Source organism: Trachypithecus francoisi, unplaced genomic scaffold (assembly GCF_009764315.1).
Source record: "Trachypithecus francoisi isolate TF-2019V2 unplaced genomic scaffold, Tfra_2.0 Lachesis_group8, whole genome shotgun sequence".
NCBI classification, from domain to species: domain Eukaryota; kingdom Metazoa; phylum Chordata; class Mammalia; order Primates; family Cercopithecidae; genus Trachypithecus; species Trachypithecus francoisi.
Genome location: NW_022681473.1, coordinates 6,079,443 through 6,100,278, shown reverse-complemented (window position 1 = coordinate 6,100,278; position 20,836 = coordinate 6,079,443). Strand labels below are relative to the sequence as shown.

The 20,836-nt window shown below is 54.0% G+C and overlaps 1 protein-coding gene across 2 annotated transcripts in view; it reads left to right on the top strand.

Annotated features, from left to right (window-relative positions):
- LRP5 (LDL receptor related protein 5) overlaps nucleotides 1–20,836 on the top strand; it is a 142,520-nt gene that overhangs the window by 79,423 nt on the left and 42,261 nt on the right. For both annotated transcript variants that reach the window (XM_033204153.1, XM_033204155.1), the window contains exons 7-9: nucleotides 2,747–2,918; nucleotides 15,465–15,681; nucleotides 18,368–18,657. In XM_033204153.1, coding sequence (XP_033060044.1) covers nucleotides 2,747–2,918; nucleotides 15,465–15,681; nucleotides 18,368–18,657 — 679 coding nt within the window. The remainder of the gene's footprint in view (nucleotides 1–2,746; nucleotides 2,919–15,464; nucleotides 15,682–18,367; nucleotides 18,658–20,836) is intronic.

The following is a 20,836-nucleotide window of genomic DNA, read 5'->3' as shown; positions in this document are numbered from 1 at the left end:
CTGCTGCTTGGTCCATGCGTAGAAAGCCCTGGAGACCTGGAGTAAGCTCTTTGTTCCCCAGCTTCAGTTTCCTCATCTGTAGAATGGAACGGTCCACCTGGGTGATTTCCAGGATGACAGTAGTGACAGTAAGGGCAGCCTCTGTGACACTGACCACAGTACAGGCCAGGCCTCTTTTTTTTTTTTTTTTTGAGGCCGAGTCTCGCTCTGTCGCCCGGACTGGAGTGCAGTGGCCGGATCTCAGCTCACTGCAAGCTCCGCCTCCCGGGTTTATGCCATTCTCCTGCCTCAGCCTCCCGAGTAGCTGGGACTACAGGCGCCCGCCACCTCGCCCGGCTAGTTTTTTGTATTTTTTAGTAGAGACGGGGTTTCACCGTGTTAGCCAGGATGGTCTTGATCTCCTGACCTCGTGATCCGCCTGTCTCGGCCTCCCAAAGTGCTGGGATTACAGGCTTGAGCCACCGCGCCCGGTCTCTTTTTTTTTTTGAGATGGAGTCTCACTCTGTCGTCCAGGCTGGAGTGCAGTGGCGCAATCTCAGCTCACTGCAACCTCTGCCTCCTGGGCTCAAGTGATTCTCCTGCCTCAGCCTCCCGAGTAGCTAGGACTACAGGCGCCTGCCACTGTGCTCAGCTGTTTTTGTATTTTTGGTAGAGACGGGGTTTCGCCATGTTGGCCAGTCTGGTCTCAAACTCCTGACCTCAGGTGATCCACCTGCCTCAGCCTCCCAAAGTGCTGGGGTTACAGGCGTGAGCTGCCGCGCCCAGTCAAGCCAGGCCTCTTTTAACACTTTGCACGTCATTAGTCTTTTCATTCGGGGGATGGGTATAGTTGTACAGTTGAGGACACTGAAGCCCAGAGAGGCTCGGGGACTTGCCCAGGGTCACACAGCAGGAGGTGGCAGGTGTGGGGCTGGGCCTGGCAGCGTGGCTCTAGCTTTGCAGCATAGAAGTCTGCGAAAGCAGAGAGCTTGTCGGTCGGTAGGGGAGCCTGAGACCCGCCCCAGCGGCTCAAAGGGTAGTAGCCAGGGGCCTTCCTGGGGGCTCATAACCCGGAACACTGAATGGGAAAACCCTGATGGAGGAGGCGCACTGGAGCTGGGGGTGTCGATGGGACGTCCCAGAGGAGCTGGGAGATCAGTAGCAGTGCTTCCTTCCATGGAGCACTTAGTGGGAGCCAGGTGTGTTTCCAGGCTCATGGCCCTGGGACCTGAAGCTCAGAAGGTGAAGGAACTTGCCCAGGGTGCCCGTTGGGCAGTGGCGGGCAGAGGATTTGTGGGCTCTGGAGCCTGTGCTCGTGGCCCGGCTCTGGGGGTTGCCAGCGTGCTGGCCAGGGAGCTTTTCCTGCACGTGGACTGGTGTCTAGAAGCCAGCATATCAGGCAGCAGGCAGCGGGAGCACAGCAGGCAGCGGGCAGGGCTCGAGCAGCCCTCAGTGGACCCTGGGGCACGGCAGCATGTGGGCGAGGGCTGCTCCATGTCGGTGGCTGAAGGGCTGGGTTGTGTCCTGACGAGGGCGAATGAGGGTAGGAAGTGGGGCCCCCTGGGGCTTTAGCAGAAGGAGGCACAAAAACTGGTTGCCAGCCACAGTGAAGGGAACCTGGCCCTGAGGTCAGGAGCTTGGTCGGGTCACTGCCTCCATGGGCCTCGGTGTCCTCATCTGTGAAAGAGGAAGGGATGGGGGAGCCAATTGCAAGGTCCCTCCTAGCCCTGGTTTCATGAGTCTGAGGATCCCAGGGAAATGGGCTTGGCAGTCTGATGTGTGAGGTTGTGGGGTCCAGGGAGAGGCACCGAGCTGGAAACAGGAGGCAGAGGGGCTGACCGGCTGGGTCAGACAGCCAAAGCAGAGGCTGTGACCTGGGGGCCCAGAATCTCCACCCCTGAACTGCCACCCCAGCATCTGGGTTCCCTCCTTGGGGGGCCCCAGGGAACAAGTCACCTGTCCGTTGCACAGGGGAGCCCTTCAGCTATGTGCAGAAGGTTCCGCTCTGCCCCTTCCTCCTCTGGGTGCTCAGCTTCTCTAGCCCACCAGTCAGACGTGAGGCTGTCCCGGACCCTGGGCAAGGTCGTTTCTGTCCACTGACCTTTGGAATGGGAGATGAGCTCCTGGCTCCTGAGAGTCCAAGGGCTGGTGCAGTGAAACCTGCGCAGGGTGGCAGTGGGCATCCCTGTCCCAGGGGACCCTCCAGGGGCTCTGATCACTGGGCTTGCCCCTGGCATGCTCAGTCCTCCAGCACTTACTGACACCAGCATCTACCAACACCAACGTTTACAAACACCAGCATTGACCAGCGCTGACATTTACCTACACCGACATTTACCAACGCCAGCATCTACCAACACACTTACCAATGCTGACATTTACCAACACATTTACTGACACCGACATCTACCGACACCGACATCTACGACACCGTTTACTGACACCGATATTTACCGACACCGACAGTTACCAATGCCAGATTTCCCAGCGCCGACATTTACTGATACCGGCATTTACCGACACTCATGTTTACCAGCACCTACATCTACTGACACCATTTACCAACACCGACATTTACCGACACCGAATTTCTCAGCGCCGACATCCGACATTTACCGACGCAGACATTTACCAATGCCGATACTTGCTGACACCAACATTTAGCCATGTGATGGGGACCAACTCGGACAGGCCTTGCCCTTGGCACTGGGGATGCCGCGGAGACCAGACGGACGCATGGAGTCATGGACTTCCGTTTCTTTTCCAGCCTCATGTACTGGACAGACTGGGGAGAGAACCCTAAGATCGAGTGTGCCAATCTGGACGGGCAGGAGCGGCGTGTGCTGGTCAATGCCTCCCTCGGGTGGCCCAACGGCCTGGCCCTGGACCTGCAGGAGGGGAAGCTCTACTGGGGAGACGCCAAGACAGACAAGATCGAGGTGAGGCTCCCGTGGACGTGTTTGATCCAGGAGGCCTGGCCCTGCCCGGCTGTCTCTGGGCTCCCGAGAGGCCAGGTCCGGCCACCCCCTGCAGCCAGACATATGTATTGGTGAGGCACTGATGGGTGCCTGTGCTCTGCTATTTGTCCAGATGGAATGCTTGAAAAAATAGTTACAATGCTTTCTGACAAAAACGCCTTGAGAGGGTAGCGCTACACAATGTCCTGTGGTTACGTTAAGATGTTATCATTGGGCTGGGCGCCTGTAGTCACAGCTACTTGGAGACTGAGGTGGGGGGATCGCTGGAGCCCAGGAGTTTGAGGCCAGCCCGGGCAAAGGGGACACAGGAATCCTCTGCACTGCTCTTGCCACTTAGTGTGAGCCTTACACTATTTCACAGTACAAAATTAAGACAAAAAATTAATCACACGTCTACCACCCCACTGAAGACATAAAACATGGGTGTTGTTGAAGCCAGAGGCAGCCGCTGGCCTCAGTTTGGTGATTCGTTCCCAAGCAGTTGAAGACCGTTTTGTTCTTCCGTGGATGTCTGTTGTCCCTGTGCTGGGTGCGGCCTCGCCCTGCCACTGTGGTCGGGTTTCAGTGGCCTTGTCCAGTGGGCGTGCTTTGGCAGCTTGCTTGTTGCTCACCTGTGAAGCCTCTATTGAGCTTTTTTGTTTGTTTTGTTTGATTGTTTGTTTTTGTTGTCTTTATTGTTGTTGTTACCCAGGCTGGAGTGCAATGGCATGATCTCGGCTCACTGCAACCTCCGCCTTCCGGGTTCTAACGATTCTCTTGCCTCAGCCTCCTAAGTAGCTGGAATTACAGGCGCCCGCCACCACGCCTGGCTAATTTCTGTATTTTTAGTAGAGACGGGGTTTCACCGTGTTGGCCGGGCTGGTCTCGAACTCCTGACCTCAAGTGATCCCCCCGCCTCGCCCTCCCAAGTGCCGGGATGACAGGCGTGAGCCACCGTGCCCAGCCTCTGTTGAGCATTTTTTTGAGGTGCTCTCGGTGCCAGTGATATGTTAGTTACATGTGTCCCTATCACACCATTGTCATCCATTGAGGTGACATTGCTGCCTCTCCTCGGGGTGGACGCCTCCCTTTGTTTCCAGCAACTTCTGAAGGATTTTCCTGAGCTGCATCAGTCCTTGTTGACATCCCCATCGGGGTCACCTTTGCTCTCCTCAGGGCTCCCAGGGGAGGCCCGAACCAGGCAGCTTGCAGGGCAGGGCGGGATGCAGAACACGAGTGTGTGTCTGTGTTGTGGGATTTCAGACCCTGCTTCTTAGCAGAAGGAGCATCAGCACCCTCAGGGTGGGGAACCCAGGGATGGGGGAGGCTGAGTGGACACCCCTCCCACGAAAACCCTAGAAGCTGCAGGTGTGGCCTGCTGGAGCTCCTTGTAAAGGTTTTGTTTTTGGCAAGGCCCGTGTTTCCAGGCTGCTAAAGATGATTTGCCTTCACTCATCCCCTCTACCTGTGGGAGCAGGTCAGGGACTCGCGTGTCTGTGGCACACTGGGCCCGTGACCGGCGCTGTTGCGTGTACTGTCTGTGGCACACCGGGCCTGTGACCGGCGCTGTTCCGTGTACTGTCTGTGGAACACCGGGCCCGTGACCGGCGCTGTTGCGTGTACTGTCTGTGGCACACCGGGCCCGTGACCGGCGCTGTTGCGTGTACTGTCTGTGGAACACCGGGCCCGTGACCGGCGCTGTTGCGTGTACTGTCTGTGGAACACCGGGCCCGTGACCGGCGCTGTTGCGTGTACTGTCTGTGGAACACCGGCCCGTGACCGGCGCTGTTGCGTGTACTGTCTGTGGAACACCGGGCCCGTGACCGGCGCTGTTGCGTGTACTGTCTGTGGAACACCGGGCCCGTGACCGGCGCTGTTGCGTGTACTGTCTGTGGAACACCGGGCCCGTGACCGGCGCTGTTGCGTGTACGGTCACAGCAGTGCTTTTCTTGAGAGAGGGTCTCGCTCACTCACCCAGGCTGGAGTGCAGTGGCATGATCATGGCTCACTGCAGCCTCCATCTCCCTGGGCTCAGGTGATCCTCCTGCCTCAGCCTCTGAGTAGCTGGGACTACAGACACACACCACCACTCCCAGCTAGTTTTTGTGTATTTTTTTTTTTGTAGAGATGGGGTTTCACCATGGTGCCCAAGCTGATCTCAAACTCCTGAGGCACAAACAATCCACCTGCCTCAGCCTCCCAAAGTGCTGGGATGACAGACATGAGCTGTCACTCCCAGCTCAATGATTTTCTTTATTGTGGTAAAATAAACATAGCACAAAATTGATGATTTTAACATTTTAAAGTGAACAGTTCAGGCTGGGTGCAGTGGCTCACACTTGTAATCCCCGTACTTTGGGAGGCTGAGGCGGGCAGATGACCTGAGGTCAGGAGTTCGAGACCAGCCTGGCCAACATGGTGAAACCCCGTCTCTACTAAAACTACAAAAATTAGCTGGGCATGGTGGCAGGTGCCTGTAGTCCCAGCTACTTGGGAGGCTGAGGCAGGGGAATCGCTTGAACCCGGGAGGCAGGGGTTGCAGTGATCCGAGATCAAGCCACTGCACTCCAGCCTGGGCGACAGAGCAAGACTCTTTCTTGAAAAAATAAATAAATAACAACGTTTTAAAAAGTGAACAATTCAGGGGCATTTAGTATGAGGACAATCTCTGCTTCTGTCTACTTCTAGAAATCGTCTCCCCTGAAGGAAGTCCCATGTCGGTCAGCACTCACGCCCGTTTTCCCCTCGCTCTTCGCCTCTGTCAACCACTAATCTACTGTCTGTGTCTGGGGATTCGCTTCTTCTGGACATTTTGTGTGACTAGAATCCTGAATCCTGCAATACGTGGCCCCGAGTGTGGCTTCTTTCCGTAGCGTCGTGTTTTCGAGATTCATCCCCACATTGTCGCACGTTATCATAACCTCATTCCTGACTGGGTGCAGTGGGTTAGGCCTGTAATCCTAACACTCTGGGAGGCCAAGGGAGGAGGATCACTTGAGGCCAGGAGTTTGAGACCAGCCTGGCCAGCATAGCAAGACCCCATCTACAAAAAAAATTTTAAAGTTAGCTGAATGTGGTGGTGGGCACTTGTGGTCCCACCTACCTGGGAGGCTGAGTTGGGAGGATCGCTTAAGCCAGGAGGTCCAGGCTGCAGTGAGCTGTGATTGCACCACCGCACTCCAGCCTGGGCAGCAGAGCAAGACTCTTTCTCAAAAAAAAAACAAAGAAGTTTTTTCCTTGTTGTGTCTGGATGACATCCCATTGTATGGCCAGAGCACATTTTGTTTGTCCATTTTTTGGGCGGTGGGCAGTGGTTTCCACCTTTTGTCTACTATGAATAATGCTGCTGTGAACATTTGAATGCGAGTTTTTGTTTGAACACCTGTTGTGAATTATTTGGATATATGCGTAGGGGTAGGATTGCTGAGTCCTGTGGTAATGTTAGGTTTGACTGAGGAAACTTTTTTTTTTTTTTTTTTTTGAGACAGAGTCTCGCTCTGTCACCCAGGCTGGAGTGCAGTGGCGCGATCTCCGCTCCCTGTAAGCTCCGCCTCCCAGGTTCACACCATTCTCCTGCCTCAGCCTCCCGAGTAACTGGGACTACAGGCTCCCACCACCACGCCTGGCTAATTTTTTGTGTTTTTTTCAGTAGAGACGGGATTTCACCGTGTTGGCCAGGATGGTCTCCATCTCCTGACCTCGTGATCTGCCTCCCAAAGTGCTGGGATTACAGGCGTGAGCCACTGTGCCCGGACTATACTGTTGTCAATAGTGGCTGTGCTGTTCTGTATCCCCACCGGCAGTGTGTGAGGGTTCTGACTTTACCTCCTCACCAACGCTTCTTTTCCATTTAAAAAAATATTCAGCCAGGTGCACTGGCTCACATCTGTAATCCCAGCACTTTGGGAGGCTGAAGTGGGCAGATCACCTGAGGTCAGGAGTTCGAGAGGAGCCTGGCCAACATGGTGTAACCCCATCTCTACCAAAAATATAAAAATTAGCCGAGCGTGGCGGTGGGCGCCTATAATCCCAACTACTTGGGAGGCTGAGGCAGGAGAATGGCGTGAACCTGGGAGGCGGAGGTTGCAGTGAGCTGAGATTGCACCACTGCACTCCAGCCTGTGCCACAGAGTGAGACTCCAGCTCAAAAAAAAAAAAAAAAAAAAAGACCAACCGAGGAATTACAGTAGGGGTGTCATAGTAGCAGAAGGGGGGTTGTGGAGCAGGCCACCCTGTGGTCACGCACTGGAAGCTCATTCCCTGATGATTTGGAGCTCATCACTGGGGGCCTAAGGAGAGATACTGAAGGATGAGGAGTGATGGCGCGAGGCATGGGTGTCTTTGGTGGCCGGAACTTGGGGACTGTTGGGGTACTTTACTGCAGGCCTTCTCAGGGCCCTTCATATGCTTACATAGGCTGTTTCTAAGAGGGGGATACATTGCTTACGCCTTCTCAGACTGCCTTATCAAGGGTCCCTTTCTTTCCCCACTGTGGTCCTGGTGGCGGCACACTCTCTGGGAACGTGCAGGTGGATGCTGAGACCCGCCCTGCCATCCACCTGCACATCCAGAGCTGACTTAGCCTCGAGATTCCTGCCAGCAGCTCCTTCTGCTCTGGGACACCTCGGATGTGCCCATGGAGACGCTGGTTCTGTGTTTTCTGCTGGATTTGGTGCGTCTTTTCCTCCTGCAAGTGGACACCGCTCCTGGGTGTGTCCGCAGGCTCCTGCAAGTCACGGCTGCTTCTCAGGTCCTTGCCCAGCTCCAGGAGCAAACCCTCCTGGCACTTTGTTCAGGGGTGGATGCGCCGGTGTTCCTGCTGTGGACCCCCGTCTCACGTGAGGGTCTCGGGCCTGCAGGATCATTCAGCAAACACCCGCTAAGCATGCAGTGTGTGCCGTCTGCGTCGCAGGCCATGGCGGGGACAGTGGCTGCTGCTGGGGTTGTGGTAGCTTCCGGGGCTCTGGGGACGGCGGAGGTGTAAGGAGCCACGGCTCCCTGAGGATGCAGTTGGACGCCAGGTGGAAGGGATGGTTGGGGGAGGTATAAATGGGGTCAGGAAGGAGACACATTTGGAACAATGCGAACATTTCTAAGATGCTGTGTCAGGAGGCAGCCAAGTGGCCAGCGCAGGTACTGGGGAGCCCACATCAGCCCTGGATGTGTTCTGATGCTCACCTTTGCCGGAGAGTGGTGGGAGACAGGATTCAGTTCCACGCAGTGGCGTGCGCAGCTGGTCTCTGTGGAGCTGGGCACTGGAAGGAACGTGCTTTCTGGGGGGCTAGCCGGGCCCTGCCTTTGAGCAGACGATCAGGCTCCAGGTTTTCAGCTCCTGGTGCGTGAGAGGACTTCTTGGGCAGCTGTGGCTGATCCCTTGATGAACTGGGAGAAGAACAAAGATCTATGAAATGAGGTTTCATGTGGATGGCATTAGAGACGCCCACATCAGATTTATAGAGTGGAGCAGAGATGGCGGATGGGTCTGGGAGGCCCCTCCTGCTGGTCTTGTCTGTGACAGCTGTCCTGGGAATCAGCTTCCAGGCCGCCCCAGCAGCCTGACTGACACACACAGGGGTTTTAGCCCCATCCTGCGACCAGCTGTTGCCATCATCAGTGACAGCTGGGAGTGGCGGTGGCTCCAGCCCTGGGCGTCCTCCTCACCTGCTAGGGCCCACCCAGGGCAGTCCTGACACCCGAGGGTTGCTTGGAGCTGCATTCGGGTCCTGCCGCATCGTATGTGAGGCCTGAGTGGTTGTGGGCTGAGGCCCCCTGGATGCAGCCCCACCTCCCTTCTGCTTCCCATAGCTGCCTCTTCTCACCGTTTTTCCAACCTCCTAGGCTAGGACTTCCAGTGTTGTGCTGGCTTTGCCCCTGGGACACCTCCTTAGCCCTCTTCCTGAGTCTAGAGCCCCAAGGTTGGAAGTTCTGGCCCCTGGGACACTTGCAGCCACACTCAACTTCTCCTGTGAGCCTCCAGCGTGTCCCCTCGGGACCAAACCCTCACGTTCTTACCTCCCCACCCACCTGGGCTCAGCCAGGGGAAGTCCTGGCTGGGAGCGTCTCCCCTCTGCCCTGGCCTTCTCCCCTCTGCCCTGCCACGGCTTTTATATCCTGTGCCACAAGACACGACTGTGTGTGAAAGTGGCAGGGTCTGGCATCTCTGCAGGTCTCCGAGGCCCACGCTCCCGTGCCGCTCTTCCCACCTGCTGGCCGTGCCCTCATGCTGAGCCAGGGACAGCCCAGCCCTTTCTCAAACCCCAGCCCTGTGTGTCCAGCTGCCCCGGCCCTCTCCCCTGGAGGCCTGGGTCACTCCAGCCGTATGCCGTGGTGCGGACAACCTGCCTCCTTGGCCGCCCAGGTAAGATCCTCTTTCCAAATGGCGACACCTGGTCCCTGCCAGGAAGCTGGAAGCTGTGGCCCTTCCACGCCTCCCCAGGGTTTGTGCGCTTGCTTGCCCAAGTTCCCATCGCCATTGTCATCGTCACCATCATCATTGTCATTTTGCTTGTCTATGAGCTGACCTGGTCTCCCAAAGCAGAGACCCTCTGAGGACCAGCTTGAGTTGGGGTCTCCATGCTGACCCCTGATGGGATCTCGGGACGTACCAGGTCTGGGTCAGGAGTGACCCCCAAACCTCGTGCCCTTTGACAGGCACCCCTGACTTTTGCTAAGTAGGTGGAGGTGACATCACTCACAGCAGGAGTCATGGGAGAGGGTCTGTTGGCTGCACTGTGCTCCCAGGGATCTGGGGAGAGGCTACACCCCTGGGCTTTGGCACTGCAGAGCCGTGTATATATGTGTGTGGTGTGTGTGTGTGTGTGTGTGTGTGTGTGTGTGTTTGCAAACGCACTCGTGTGTGTATAAGATCTTTTTTTATTACGTGAAGCAAGATAACTGTTGCCGTTTACTTTTGGGTTTTGTGTTTGACAGAGTGGGATATTTCTTCCCTCAGACAACAGAACTCTCCCTTTAAACACGTGCTGTCAGAGGGTGGGTCTTGGGCTCATGTCTGTTTGCACAAGCGAGTCAGAGGAAACACAGGGTTCTTCATAGAAACATTGCACAGCAGGCGACTGTCCAGCGTCAGCCCATAGGACGGCGGCAGCCCTGCCCCTCAGAGCACAGCTAGGGTGGGCTGCTTTGGGATCTCCTGTCCTTCCCTCCCACCTGGCAGCCGGTGGCTGGCACATTCCTTGGTGTGCTGGTCAGGGGGGTGCGCACCTACTGTGCTCACCCTGGGAACGGGACAGAAGCTGACAGCTTGGAGAGGACAGGGCTTGTACCCTTCAGTGGCCTCTGGCTGGATATCTCATTGTCCTCAGACACAGCCTTTCAGGTCTAGTTTCATTTCCTGAAAAACAAGTGCACAGAACTCCTAGAGCAGGAGTCCAGTCGAGCTGCGGCCCCAGCCAGATCCAGCCCTGCCCCCTGTCCTCACACCATGCTGAAGCTGAGTGGCTTTTACAGTTTTTAATTACTTGAAAAAAAATCAAAAGGAGGTTTCATGACCCATGAAAATTATATGGAATTCAAATTTCAGTGTCCATAAATAGTTTCTTGAGACAGGGTCTCGCTCTGTCACCCAGGCTGGAGTACAGTGCTATGAGCATGGCTCACTGTACCCTTGACCTCCCAGGCTCGAGCGATCGTCCTGCCTCAGCTTCCTGAGTAGCTGGGACTACAGGTGCATACCACCATGTCCGGCTAATTTTTTTTTTTTTAATTTTTAGTAGAAACAAGGTCTTTCTATGTTGCCCAGGCTGTTCTTGAACTCCATCTTGCCCTCCCAAAGTGCTGGGATTACAGGCTGGAGCCACAGAGCCCGGCCTGTCTTTGTTTTCTCACTGATAAAGTTTTGCTGGGTGTGTGCCTATAGTGATTTGGGAGGCAGAGGTGGGAGGATTGCTTAGGCCCAGGAGTTTGAGGCTGGGCTCAAGTGATCAAGAGGTGAACTATGATCATGTCACTGCATTCTAGCCTGGGTGACACAGCAAGACCCTATCTCTAAAAAAAAATATTTAAAAAGCACTGGGTGTGGTGGCTCACACAGCAAGACCCTATCTCTAAAAAAAAATATTTTAAAAGCACTGGGTGTGGTCCCAGCTGCTTCGGTAGCTGAGGTGGGAGGATCGCTTGAGCCCAGAAGTTGGAGGTTGCAGCGAACCAAGATTGTGTCACTACACTCCAGCCTGGGTGACAGAGCCCAGACCCTGCCTCTTAAAAAAAAAAAAAAAAAATGGGGCTGGGCGCCGTGGCTCAAGCCTGTAATCCCAGCACTTTGGGAGGCCAAGACGGGGGGATCACGAGGTCAGGAGATCAAGACCATCCTGGCTAACATGGTGAAACCCCATCTCTACTAAAAAATACAAAAAACTAGCCGGGCAAGGTGGCAGGCACCTGTAGTCCCAGCTACTCGGGAGGCTGAGGCAGGAGAAAGGCGTGAACCTGGGAGGCGGAGCTTGCAGTGAGCTGAGATCTGGCCACTGCACTCCAGGCTGGGCAACAGAGTGAGACTCCCTCTCAAAAAAAAAAAAAAAATGTATTGGAATACAGCCGTGCCCGTTCAGTCACATGCTCTCCATGCTGCTTTTGTGCTCCAGAGACACTTATGGCCTGAAAGCTGAAAATATTTTCTATCCTTTACAAAAAAGTTTGCCGACCTCTGCCCTGGAAAATTTGTTTCCAAAGTTCTGTTCCGGTGCTGGCGTTCCTGGGTGTCCTAAATTTGGCCCTGTTATTTCTGAACTCTGCTTTGGCCATGTTCCCTCCCAGGAGCCAGGACGGGCACATTCTCTGAGTCTTGTCCTCTGATGCTCAGAGGCTTGGCTTGGCTTGGCTCAGGCATTCTTGGAAAGGTCTGGCTCCAGGAAAGGCGGATACCTCTGGAGTCGGCCTAGAGGGAACCTGCCGCGGGTCTGGGGGAGGCCTGACCCAGCAGAGTAGCTTTTGCAGATGGGTTGGACCGGTCAAGGTGTGCTGAAAGTTGTCCTCAGAAGGCCACGTTGGGATTTCCTTCCTCCAGTATTAGGGCAGCTGAGAACTGCTGTGAGCCTGATGTTTTCCAAGTTGGCGGGTCCACAGGGTGCCCCGGGATTCTGGAATCTGGGTGGAAAGTAGGGGGCTTGGAGGAGTGTCTCAGGTTCTGGAATCCAGGTGGAAAGTGGTGAGGTTCAGGGAGTGGCTTCTGAGCCACCATAGGGGTCTCTGTGGGAGCCTCTGCCCATCCAGGAGATTCCGCAGGCCCTGCCAGCCCAGAGCCCGTGTCTTGCGCTTGCCAAGGGTACAGCCAGCCCCAGCGGGTGGAACAGCCCGTTGCCTCCTCTCACTTTGTTTTGGGGCCATCTGGGAGTTTGGAGCAAGGGTAGAGAGGGAGGAAGTGGCTGCCAGCCATTGACCAGCACCCTTGTTTGCGTTGGGCCCTCTGTGGGCTCCTTTTTGTTGCTCTTGAATGAAGCCAGGGAAATGGACTTCCTCACCTCACTTCAGTTCAACGTGTCTGGAAATTTGGTTATTAAAATTAGGGAAGTGTGGAAATAGAGCAAGAGAAAAATCTCTCCAAGAGATAATAGTGACCTCTGGGCCAGGCGCAGTGGTTCACGCCTGTAATCCCAGTACTTTGGGAGGGTGAGGTGGGCGGATCACCTGAGGTCAGGAGTTTGAGACCAGCTTGACCAACATGGAGAAACCTCTGTCTCTATTAAAAAAAAAAAAAAAAAAAAATTAGCCAGGCATGGTGACCCATGCCTATAATCCCAGCTGCTCAGGAGGCTGAGGCAGGAGAATCGCTTGAACCTGGGAGACAGAGGTTGCAGTGAGCCGAGATTGTGCCACTGCACTCCAGCCTGGGCAACAAGAGTGAGACTCTGTCTCAAAAAAAAAAAAAAAGTGACCTCTGGCCAGGTGCGGCATCCCAGCACTTTGGGAGGCCGAGATGGGCAGATCGCTTTAGCACAGGAGTTCGAGACCAGCCTGGCCAACGTGGTGAAACCCCATCTCTACAAAAATAAAATAAAACGTAAGAGATAATAGTGACCTTTTGGTAGATTGAAACCTGGAGTGCTTTCTTTTTCTAAATGCGGATTCTTCGTGGTGTTTGTGTACTGTGCCGATGTCCCTCCAGCAACCCTGTTATTGTGAGTGGAAGAAGGGGCGAGGGTTCCCCTGCTCCTGTGAGCCCCTCCTCTCACGCTGGGTGTCCTTGGAGAAGCCTGCACTTCCTCCTCGTGTGCCAGGGCCGTGCCCCTCCTCGGCGTGGTTCTGTGCTGCTGGGATGGGGCCAGCCCCTCAGGTATTTTCTGAGGTCACACAGGGGCGTGTGCATTCATGGCCTTTGCGTGTCTTTCTGTTGTGGAGGCAAAACGTGAAGAACCCTAGACGATCTTGGGACCAGGGCTCCGTCACCTGCTGTTCACTGCTCACCAGAGCATCCAGGAGTGGGCGGAGAGCTCGGACTTCCAGGCACGGTCGCAGGAGCTGGTCTAACCATGCTTCCGCCGGCCTGCTCGTCAGAAACGCCTGTTGGGAGCTGTTATCATGATCCTGTACCTGGACCCTAGAACCGCCTGTTGGGGGCTGTCGTCATGATTCCATACCTGGGCCCTGGGCCTTCTGATTCTGACTTAATTGCTCCAGGGTGGGGCCAAGCCGCTGTTTCCTGTTTGGTGGTTTCCTCTGTGACGTTAGCCACTGGGCTAGTCTGAGCCCCTCAGTTACAGGTGGAGAAATTGAGACCCCTGGGGGTGCAAGGACTTGCCAAGAAACCAGAGCCCCTTAGGGCAGAGCTGGGGCAGGGCCTGGCTTTGGGTCCCGGAGCTGCTGGTCCCCTTCCCGCTCTCCTGGCAACTTTTTTTTGAGACAGTCTCACCCTGTGACCCAGGCTGGAGTACAATGGCATGATCTCAGCTCACTGCAATCTCCGCCTCCTGTGTTCAGGTGATTCTCCTGCCTCAGCCTCCCGAGCAACTGGGATTACAGGTGCATGCCGCCATCCCCAGCTCGTTTTTTTGTTTGTTTGTTTGTTTGTATTTTTAGTAGAGATGGGGTTTCACCATGTTGGCCAGGCTGATCTCGAACTCCTGACCTCAAATGATCCACCTGCCTCGGCCTCCCAAAGTGCTAGAATTACAGGCTGGGATTACACTGCACCAGGCCCTAGCAGCTTTGTCCTGTGCCATCCAACAACAGATGACCGAAGTCTTTGCTTCTTAACATGCATTCCATCTGCCTTACAGTTTCGCCACCTGCAAAACAGAGGACTTGTTGCTTTTCTGGTAAGATGGAAATGTAATCTGGCAGCAGGAGGCCCGTGGAAGCTTGCCTTTAATGGCCTTGTGTCTCTTTCATCCTCTCCTGAGAGCTGGAGAACTTGGATGTTGCTCCTAACCCCAGCCTTCCTGTTAACATACATTTCCGCAGGTTCATGGATCACCAGAACCACGTCCTATCCCATGCGGCTGTATGCTTCCATTGGTTCAGGTGTTCTTACCTTGACAGTATTTTCTCCTCTGCAACTTTTGCCATGGTTGCTTTTAATCAGCATTGACTCCTCAAGAAAAGTATTTAGCCGTTACATCTCAGTGGAGACAGGGTGGGAAGCATCTGAGACCTTCAGGCTTAGACTTAGAACCAGAAGTGCCCTCAGAGTTCATTGTGTCCTAACCCAGCAGGAAATGAGTTCACAGAGAAGTGGGAGAACCTTGCCCCAGGTCCTTGCATTTGCTCCAGGTCCTGCCCCAGGTCTTGCAGTTGCTCTGTGTGGTGGGTGTGATCTGGAGCTGTCCCTGATTGCTGCACCTGGGGCAGGCATTGCTAATTGATCCCAGGACTCCTTCCTGCAGAGCACACCCTGGTTCTCCAGGCAGCCGCTGCCTGTCAATCTGCAGTAGTTGGGAGAGGATACCTGCTTGCCTGGTCTGTTCCAAATCTTGCTGCTCATCCCAGCACAGGTGGGGGAGGCTATGGGAAAGGGATCTTCATCTGGCCCTGCCACTGCTCCATCAGCTGGGGATGTGGCATCCTAGTGAAAATGTCTTGGCCAGGCACGGTGGCTCACGCCTGGAATCCTGGCATTTTGGGAGGCTGAGGAGGGCGGATCACTTGAGGTCAGGAGTTTGAGACCAGCCTGGCCAACCAAAAATACAAAAATTCACCAGGCGTGGTGGCAGGCACCTGTAATCCCAGCTACTCAGGAGGCTGAGGCAGGAGAATTGCTTGAACCCAGGAGGCGGAAGTTGCAGTGAGCCGAGATCTTGCTATTGCACCCCAGCCTGGGCAACAGAGGGAGACTCTGTCTCAAAATCTAAAAAAAAAAAAACAAAAAAAAACTAAAGAAAGCGTCATTTATCTGGCACCCCTGGGGAACCATTATACCTGGTGTTCTATGGCACCTGGCACGGTGCGGGTGAAGTTGAGGCTCTTGGGCATTGAACCCGTCTTGTTTGGAGCAGCTCAGGCCCCAGGGAGGGTTAGGGTTGGTTCTCGTTGGCATGGCCCTGGCCCATCCAGACCTTTATCTCTGCCGTCCTGCAGGTGATCAATGTCGACGGGACGAAGAGGCGGACCCTCCTGGAGGACAAGCTCCCTCACATTTTCGGGTTCACGCTGCTGGGGGACTTTATCTACTGGACTGACTGGCAGCGCCGCAGCATTGAGCGGGTGCACAAGGTCAAGGCCAGCCGGGACGTCATCATTGACCAGCTGCCCGACCTGATGGGGCTCAAAGCCGTGAATGTGGCCAAGGTCGTCGGTGAGTCCAGGGGGGCGCAAGCCGTGGCTCAGCCATGCAGACTTGCATGAGGAGGAAGTGACGGGTCCAAGCCTGGGCGTAAGTGTTGAGCTGAGGTGCCCCGTCCTGGGGAAGGGCAGGACAGGAAAGGTGACAGTATCTGGGCAAGGACAGATGGGAAGGGACCAAGAATGTTGATTAGGGAGCAGTTGTGGACTAGGAATGTCTGGAACAATGGTTAGAAAGTGACTAACATTTGTGCCGTGCTGTGTGCCCGGCCCTGGCCGGGAGCCTTTGTGCCCAGAGTGACCCTGTGTGCGAATGTAGTTCCGTGCCTTACTTGCACTGGGGAGCAGGAGGCAGAGCTGTGCAACTCACAGGTGCCGAGCTCAGGACTCACTGCCGGGTCTGCCTGGGCTGGGCTGTGCTTGTTGCCCTGTGGCCAATGCACGTGTACCTTTCACCTGAGAGCCAGGATCCGCAGTACGCTCCCCGAGGGGGTCATTGTCTGGCACGATGATTTGTCTCTTCCTGAAAAGGTGATAGAGTTACACTGGAGAGAGCAGCATCCAGGTGCGGCAGGGGCTCTGTGTCCGGCTGGGGCCCGGGGTCCTGTGCTGCACCTGCTTGTCAGAGTCACTCCGTAAATCTTGATGAAGGATGAGAGGACGGGACGTGGTGCTTGCTGCTGCATTGCCTGCAGTCCTGGGTGAGATGCCTGGATTGACTGTGCTCCCCGTGGGGTGGATGTGATGTTAGCTGTGATGGTAGATCCCTGACTTTAAAATACGAGGGAGCTGGGAATTGAGGGAGCAGGTTGGGGCAGAAAGGACAGCCTCGCAGAGGCCTGGAGCTGAGGCAGTGCAGACGACCCCAGGAGCAGTGAGTGCTTCCGTCACAGCCTTCGTCGCACCCTCCAGTCCTCATGCAGAGGATGGAATCCATGAATTTAGTTTTCCCAGCCTCCTCTAAAAACACATTCATGCCGGGGCAGTGGCTCACATCTGAAATCCCACCACTTTGGGAGGGTGAGGCAGGCAGATCACTTGAGGTCAGGAGTTTGAAACCAGCCTGACCAACATGGTGAAACCCCATCTCTACTAAGTACAAAAAAAAAAAAAAAAAAGAAAGAAAAATTAGCCAGGTGTGGTGTCACACGCCTGTAATCCCAGCTACTTGGGAGGTTGAGGCAGGAAAATCGCTTGAACTCACGAGGCGGAGGTTGTAGTAAGCCGATTTTGTACCACTGCCCTCCCCCTGGGCAATAGAGCGAGACCCTGTCTCAAAAAGAAAAAGAAAAAAATAAAATAATAACATTTATGCCAGGTGCGGTGGCGCATGCCTGAAATCCCAGAACTTTGGAAGGCTGAGGCAGGAGGATCACTTGAGCCCAGGAATTTGAGAGTGTCTCCCCTGGGCAACATAGAGAGACCTCATCTCTACCAGAAAAAAAAAAATTACATAAAATTAGCCGGGCATGGTGGCATGTGCCTGTGGTCCCAGCTACTTAGGGGGCTTTAGGGGACTGACGTGGCAGGATCACCAGAGCCTGGAGGCAGAGGTTGCAGTGAGCTGAGATCATGTCACTGCACTCCAGCCTGAGTGACAGAGTGAGACCCTGTCTCAAAAAAAAAAAAAAAAAAAAAAAAAGCATTTATCCACCGTGGAAGGTGAGGCTGACCTGTGAGGGATTGTTCGAAGAAAAAAAATAAACCCCAGAGATACAAGACAAAAGGATGCCTCCATGGGGGTGTGATTTAAAGCTGAGAAATTGGGCTACTTCCCCTCTGCTTTCACTCCATGGTTTACTAAAGGAGATGGGGAAAAAGATTCTTTTTTTGGCTTAAGTATTTAACACTAAATTAAAGCCAATTTTAACAGCACTTTGGTTGATGAGTGAAATTAACAGACTGGCCAAAAATAAACGAATGCTGTCTGTTCTGTGTGAAAAAGAGGCAACTTTTGTCCTGCTGAGTGAACGTGAGTTTTCAGGGTTGCCGGGAATGTCTGTGAATTGGAGGAAGGGCCTAGCTGGGACTCTCGGGAGCCGAGGCCCTAAGGACTTGCCCGGTCCCTGCCCCAAGGCGTTAACTGTTTTCTTCCTGGGCAGGAGCGCAGGCCAGGAGGCTGGACCACTGGGCTGGCACTCTCGTGGTGCTGCTCCCTGACCACGCTCCCTTCAGCAGTCTCTCTGCACTTCAGTTTCCTCGAATGAAAAATGGGCATTGTGATGAAAATAGCTCCTACCTCCAAGGTGGATGGAGTGAGTTCAGACAGGTGACTACTCTCTGGGACCAGTGCCTGGTGCCTGACAAGGTCCGGTCAGAGCCTGCACTGCTGTTACTGATACTGACCCTTGACCGTACCAGGGGAGAACTTGGTTGCCATTGCCAGGCGTGTTCCCGCCACCCCCAGCTACTGTCCCTGTTTGACGTGTGGCAGGAATAAAGCTGTGCACGTTGGAGCTTTTGTCCCATCCTGGCTTTCAGGTGAAAGGTGTGTGTGTGTTTGAGGGTTGAGCCTGGCCAGGGGAACGATAATCACAGCCCAGCCCAGCCATGAGGTCGAACCCAACCCGGGGGTGAGTCCTGAGCTCAGCACCCCTAAGCTGTGTGGCTCACAGCAGCATTCACTTCGTGGCTTGGCCACACCCCTTTCCCTGCTGGGCTGTTGGTGTTTAGATTGGAGCCTCCGTGTTCGCTTCCAGGAACCAACCCGTGTGCGGACAGGAACGGGGGGTGCAGCCACCTGTGCTTCTTCACGCCCCACGCAACCCGGTGTGGCTGCCCCATCGGCCTGGAGCTACTGAGTGACATGAAGACCTGCATCGTGCCCGAGGCCTTCTTGGTCTTCACTAGCAGAGCCGCCATCCACAGGATCTCCCTCGAGACCAACAACAACGACGTGGCCATCCCGCTCACGGGCGTCAAGGAGGCCTCAGCCCTGGACTTCGACGTGTCCAACAACCACATCTACTGGACAGACGTCAGCCTGAAGGTAGCGTGGGCCAGACGTGCACGCAGACAGCCTGTACGGGCAAACCTTGCCTCTGTTCCCGCCTCAAAGGCTTCAGAGACTTTTCTTAAAGCACTGTCATATTTATTGTAACTCAATTCAAGCTAATCAAATATGAGCAAGCTTATTTAAAAAAAAATAGATGATTATAGTGAGCAAATCCGGTAGACACACACAAGGGCTTTTGTGAAATGCTTGTGTGAATGTGAAATGTTTGTTGTCTGTTGAGCTTGACTTCAGAGACTCCACCCGTTCCCTCGTCAGTGCCCGTTTGCTTTGCAGACTCTTTCTTCATTTATAGTGCAAATATAAACATTCAGGACAAATACAGGAAGACTTTTTTTTTTTTTTTTTTTGAGACGGAGTCTTGCTCTGTCGCCCAGGCTGGAGTACAGTAGCATGATCTCAGCTCACTGCAACCTCCGCCTCCCAGGTTCAAGCGATTTTCCTGCCTCAGCCTCCTGAGTAACTGAGATTACAGGCACCCACCACCATGCCCAGCTAGCTTTTTTATATTTTTAGTAGAGACAGGATTTCACCATGTTGGCCAGGCTGGTCTTAAACTCCTGACCTCGGGTGACCTGCCCACCTCAGCCTCCCAAAGTGCTGGGATGACAGGTGTGAGCCACTGCGCCCGGCCTGGAAAGACTTTTTGCCTCTGAAGAAGGGTTTAGCAAACTGGTCCATGGGCTGGCCTTCTGATTGTGTAAAGAAAGTTTGATTTGTGGCTGGGTGCCGTGGCTCACGCCCGTAATCCCAGCACTCTGGGAGGCCAAGGCGGGTGGATCACCTGAGGTTGGGAATTTGAGACCAGCCTGACCAATGTGGAGAAACCCCATGTCTACTAAAAATACAAAAGAAATTAGCCGGGCACGGCGGTGCACGCCTGTAATCCCAGCTACGTGGGAGGCTGAGGCAGGAGCCTCACTTGAACTGGCAGGCGGGGGTTGTGGTGAGCCAAGATGGCACCATCGCACTCCCAGCCTGGGCAACAAGAGCGAAACTCTGTCTCAACAAAAAAAAGAAAATTTGATGGGTGCACACCAAAGCGCATTTGTTTGTGGATTGTCTGTGGCAGTTTTTGTGCTGCTGAGTTGAGTTGTGGCAGATCTGTATGGGCTCTAAAGCCTAAAATATGTACCATCCGCCCCTTTACAGAAAAAGTGTGCTCACCTCTGTTCTAAAGTATTGGACAACTACAATGTTTGCTCATTTATTATTCTACTATTTGTTTTCTGGATTTTTGTTTGTTTGTTTTTGAGATAGGGTCTCCCTCTGTCACTCAGGCTGGAGTGCAGTGGTATAATCTCAGCTTACTGTAGCCTCGACCTCCTGGGCTCTAGTGATCCTCCCACCTCAGCCTCCCTAGTAGTTGGGACTACAGGCACACACCACCACACCTGGCTGATTTTTATGTTGTGGAGACAGGGTTTACCCATGTTGCCCCGGCTGGTTTCAAACTCCTAGGCTCAAGCGCCTGCCTCAGCCTCCCAAAGTGCTGGGATTACAGGTGTGAGCCACTATGCCCAGCCTATTCTATTATTTGTATTACATATCTTTAAAAGATTTTTTATGACTTTAAGTCACAAGCGTTCTTTGTAGAAGAAAGAAAATATATAGAAAAGTATAAAAAATAAAATAAAAATTGTCTATAACCTCTCCAGCCAGAGACGACCATTGCTGACACCTCAGCATATTGCCTTCAAGTCTTTTTCTCTAAGATAGCATTTCTCATCATCATGGACATATGCTACACAGAATTCTGTATCCTGATTTTTTCACTTGATGTTACAACAGGTATTTGACGACGCTATGACACAATCTTTAGAACGTGTGAAATACTCCACTGCACAGATGTTCCCTTTTAGGCTTAACTGTGCTTTTATTATCTGTGTGCTGGTTACAGCCGGGCACAGTGGCTCATGCCTGTAATCCCAACACTTTGGGAGGCTGAGGCAGGAGGATCACTTGAGCCCAGAAGTTTGAGACCAGCCTGGGCAACATAGTGAGACCCCATCTCTACAAAAAACTTTTTTAATAAGTCGGGTGTAGTGGTACACAGCTGTAGTCCCAGCTACCCAGGGGGCTGAATTGGGAGGATTGCTTGAGCCCCAGGAGGTTGATGCTGCAGTGACCTGAGATTACACCACTGCACTCCAAG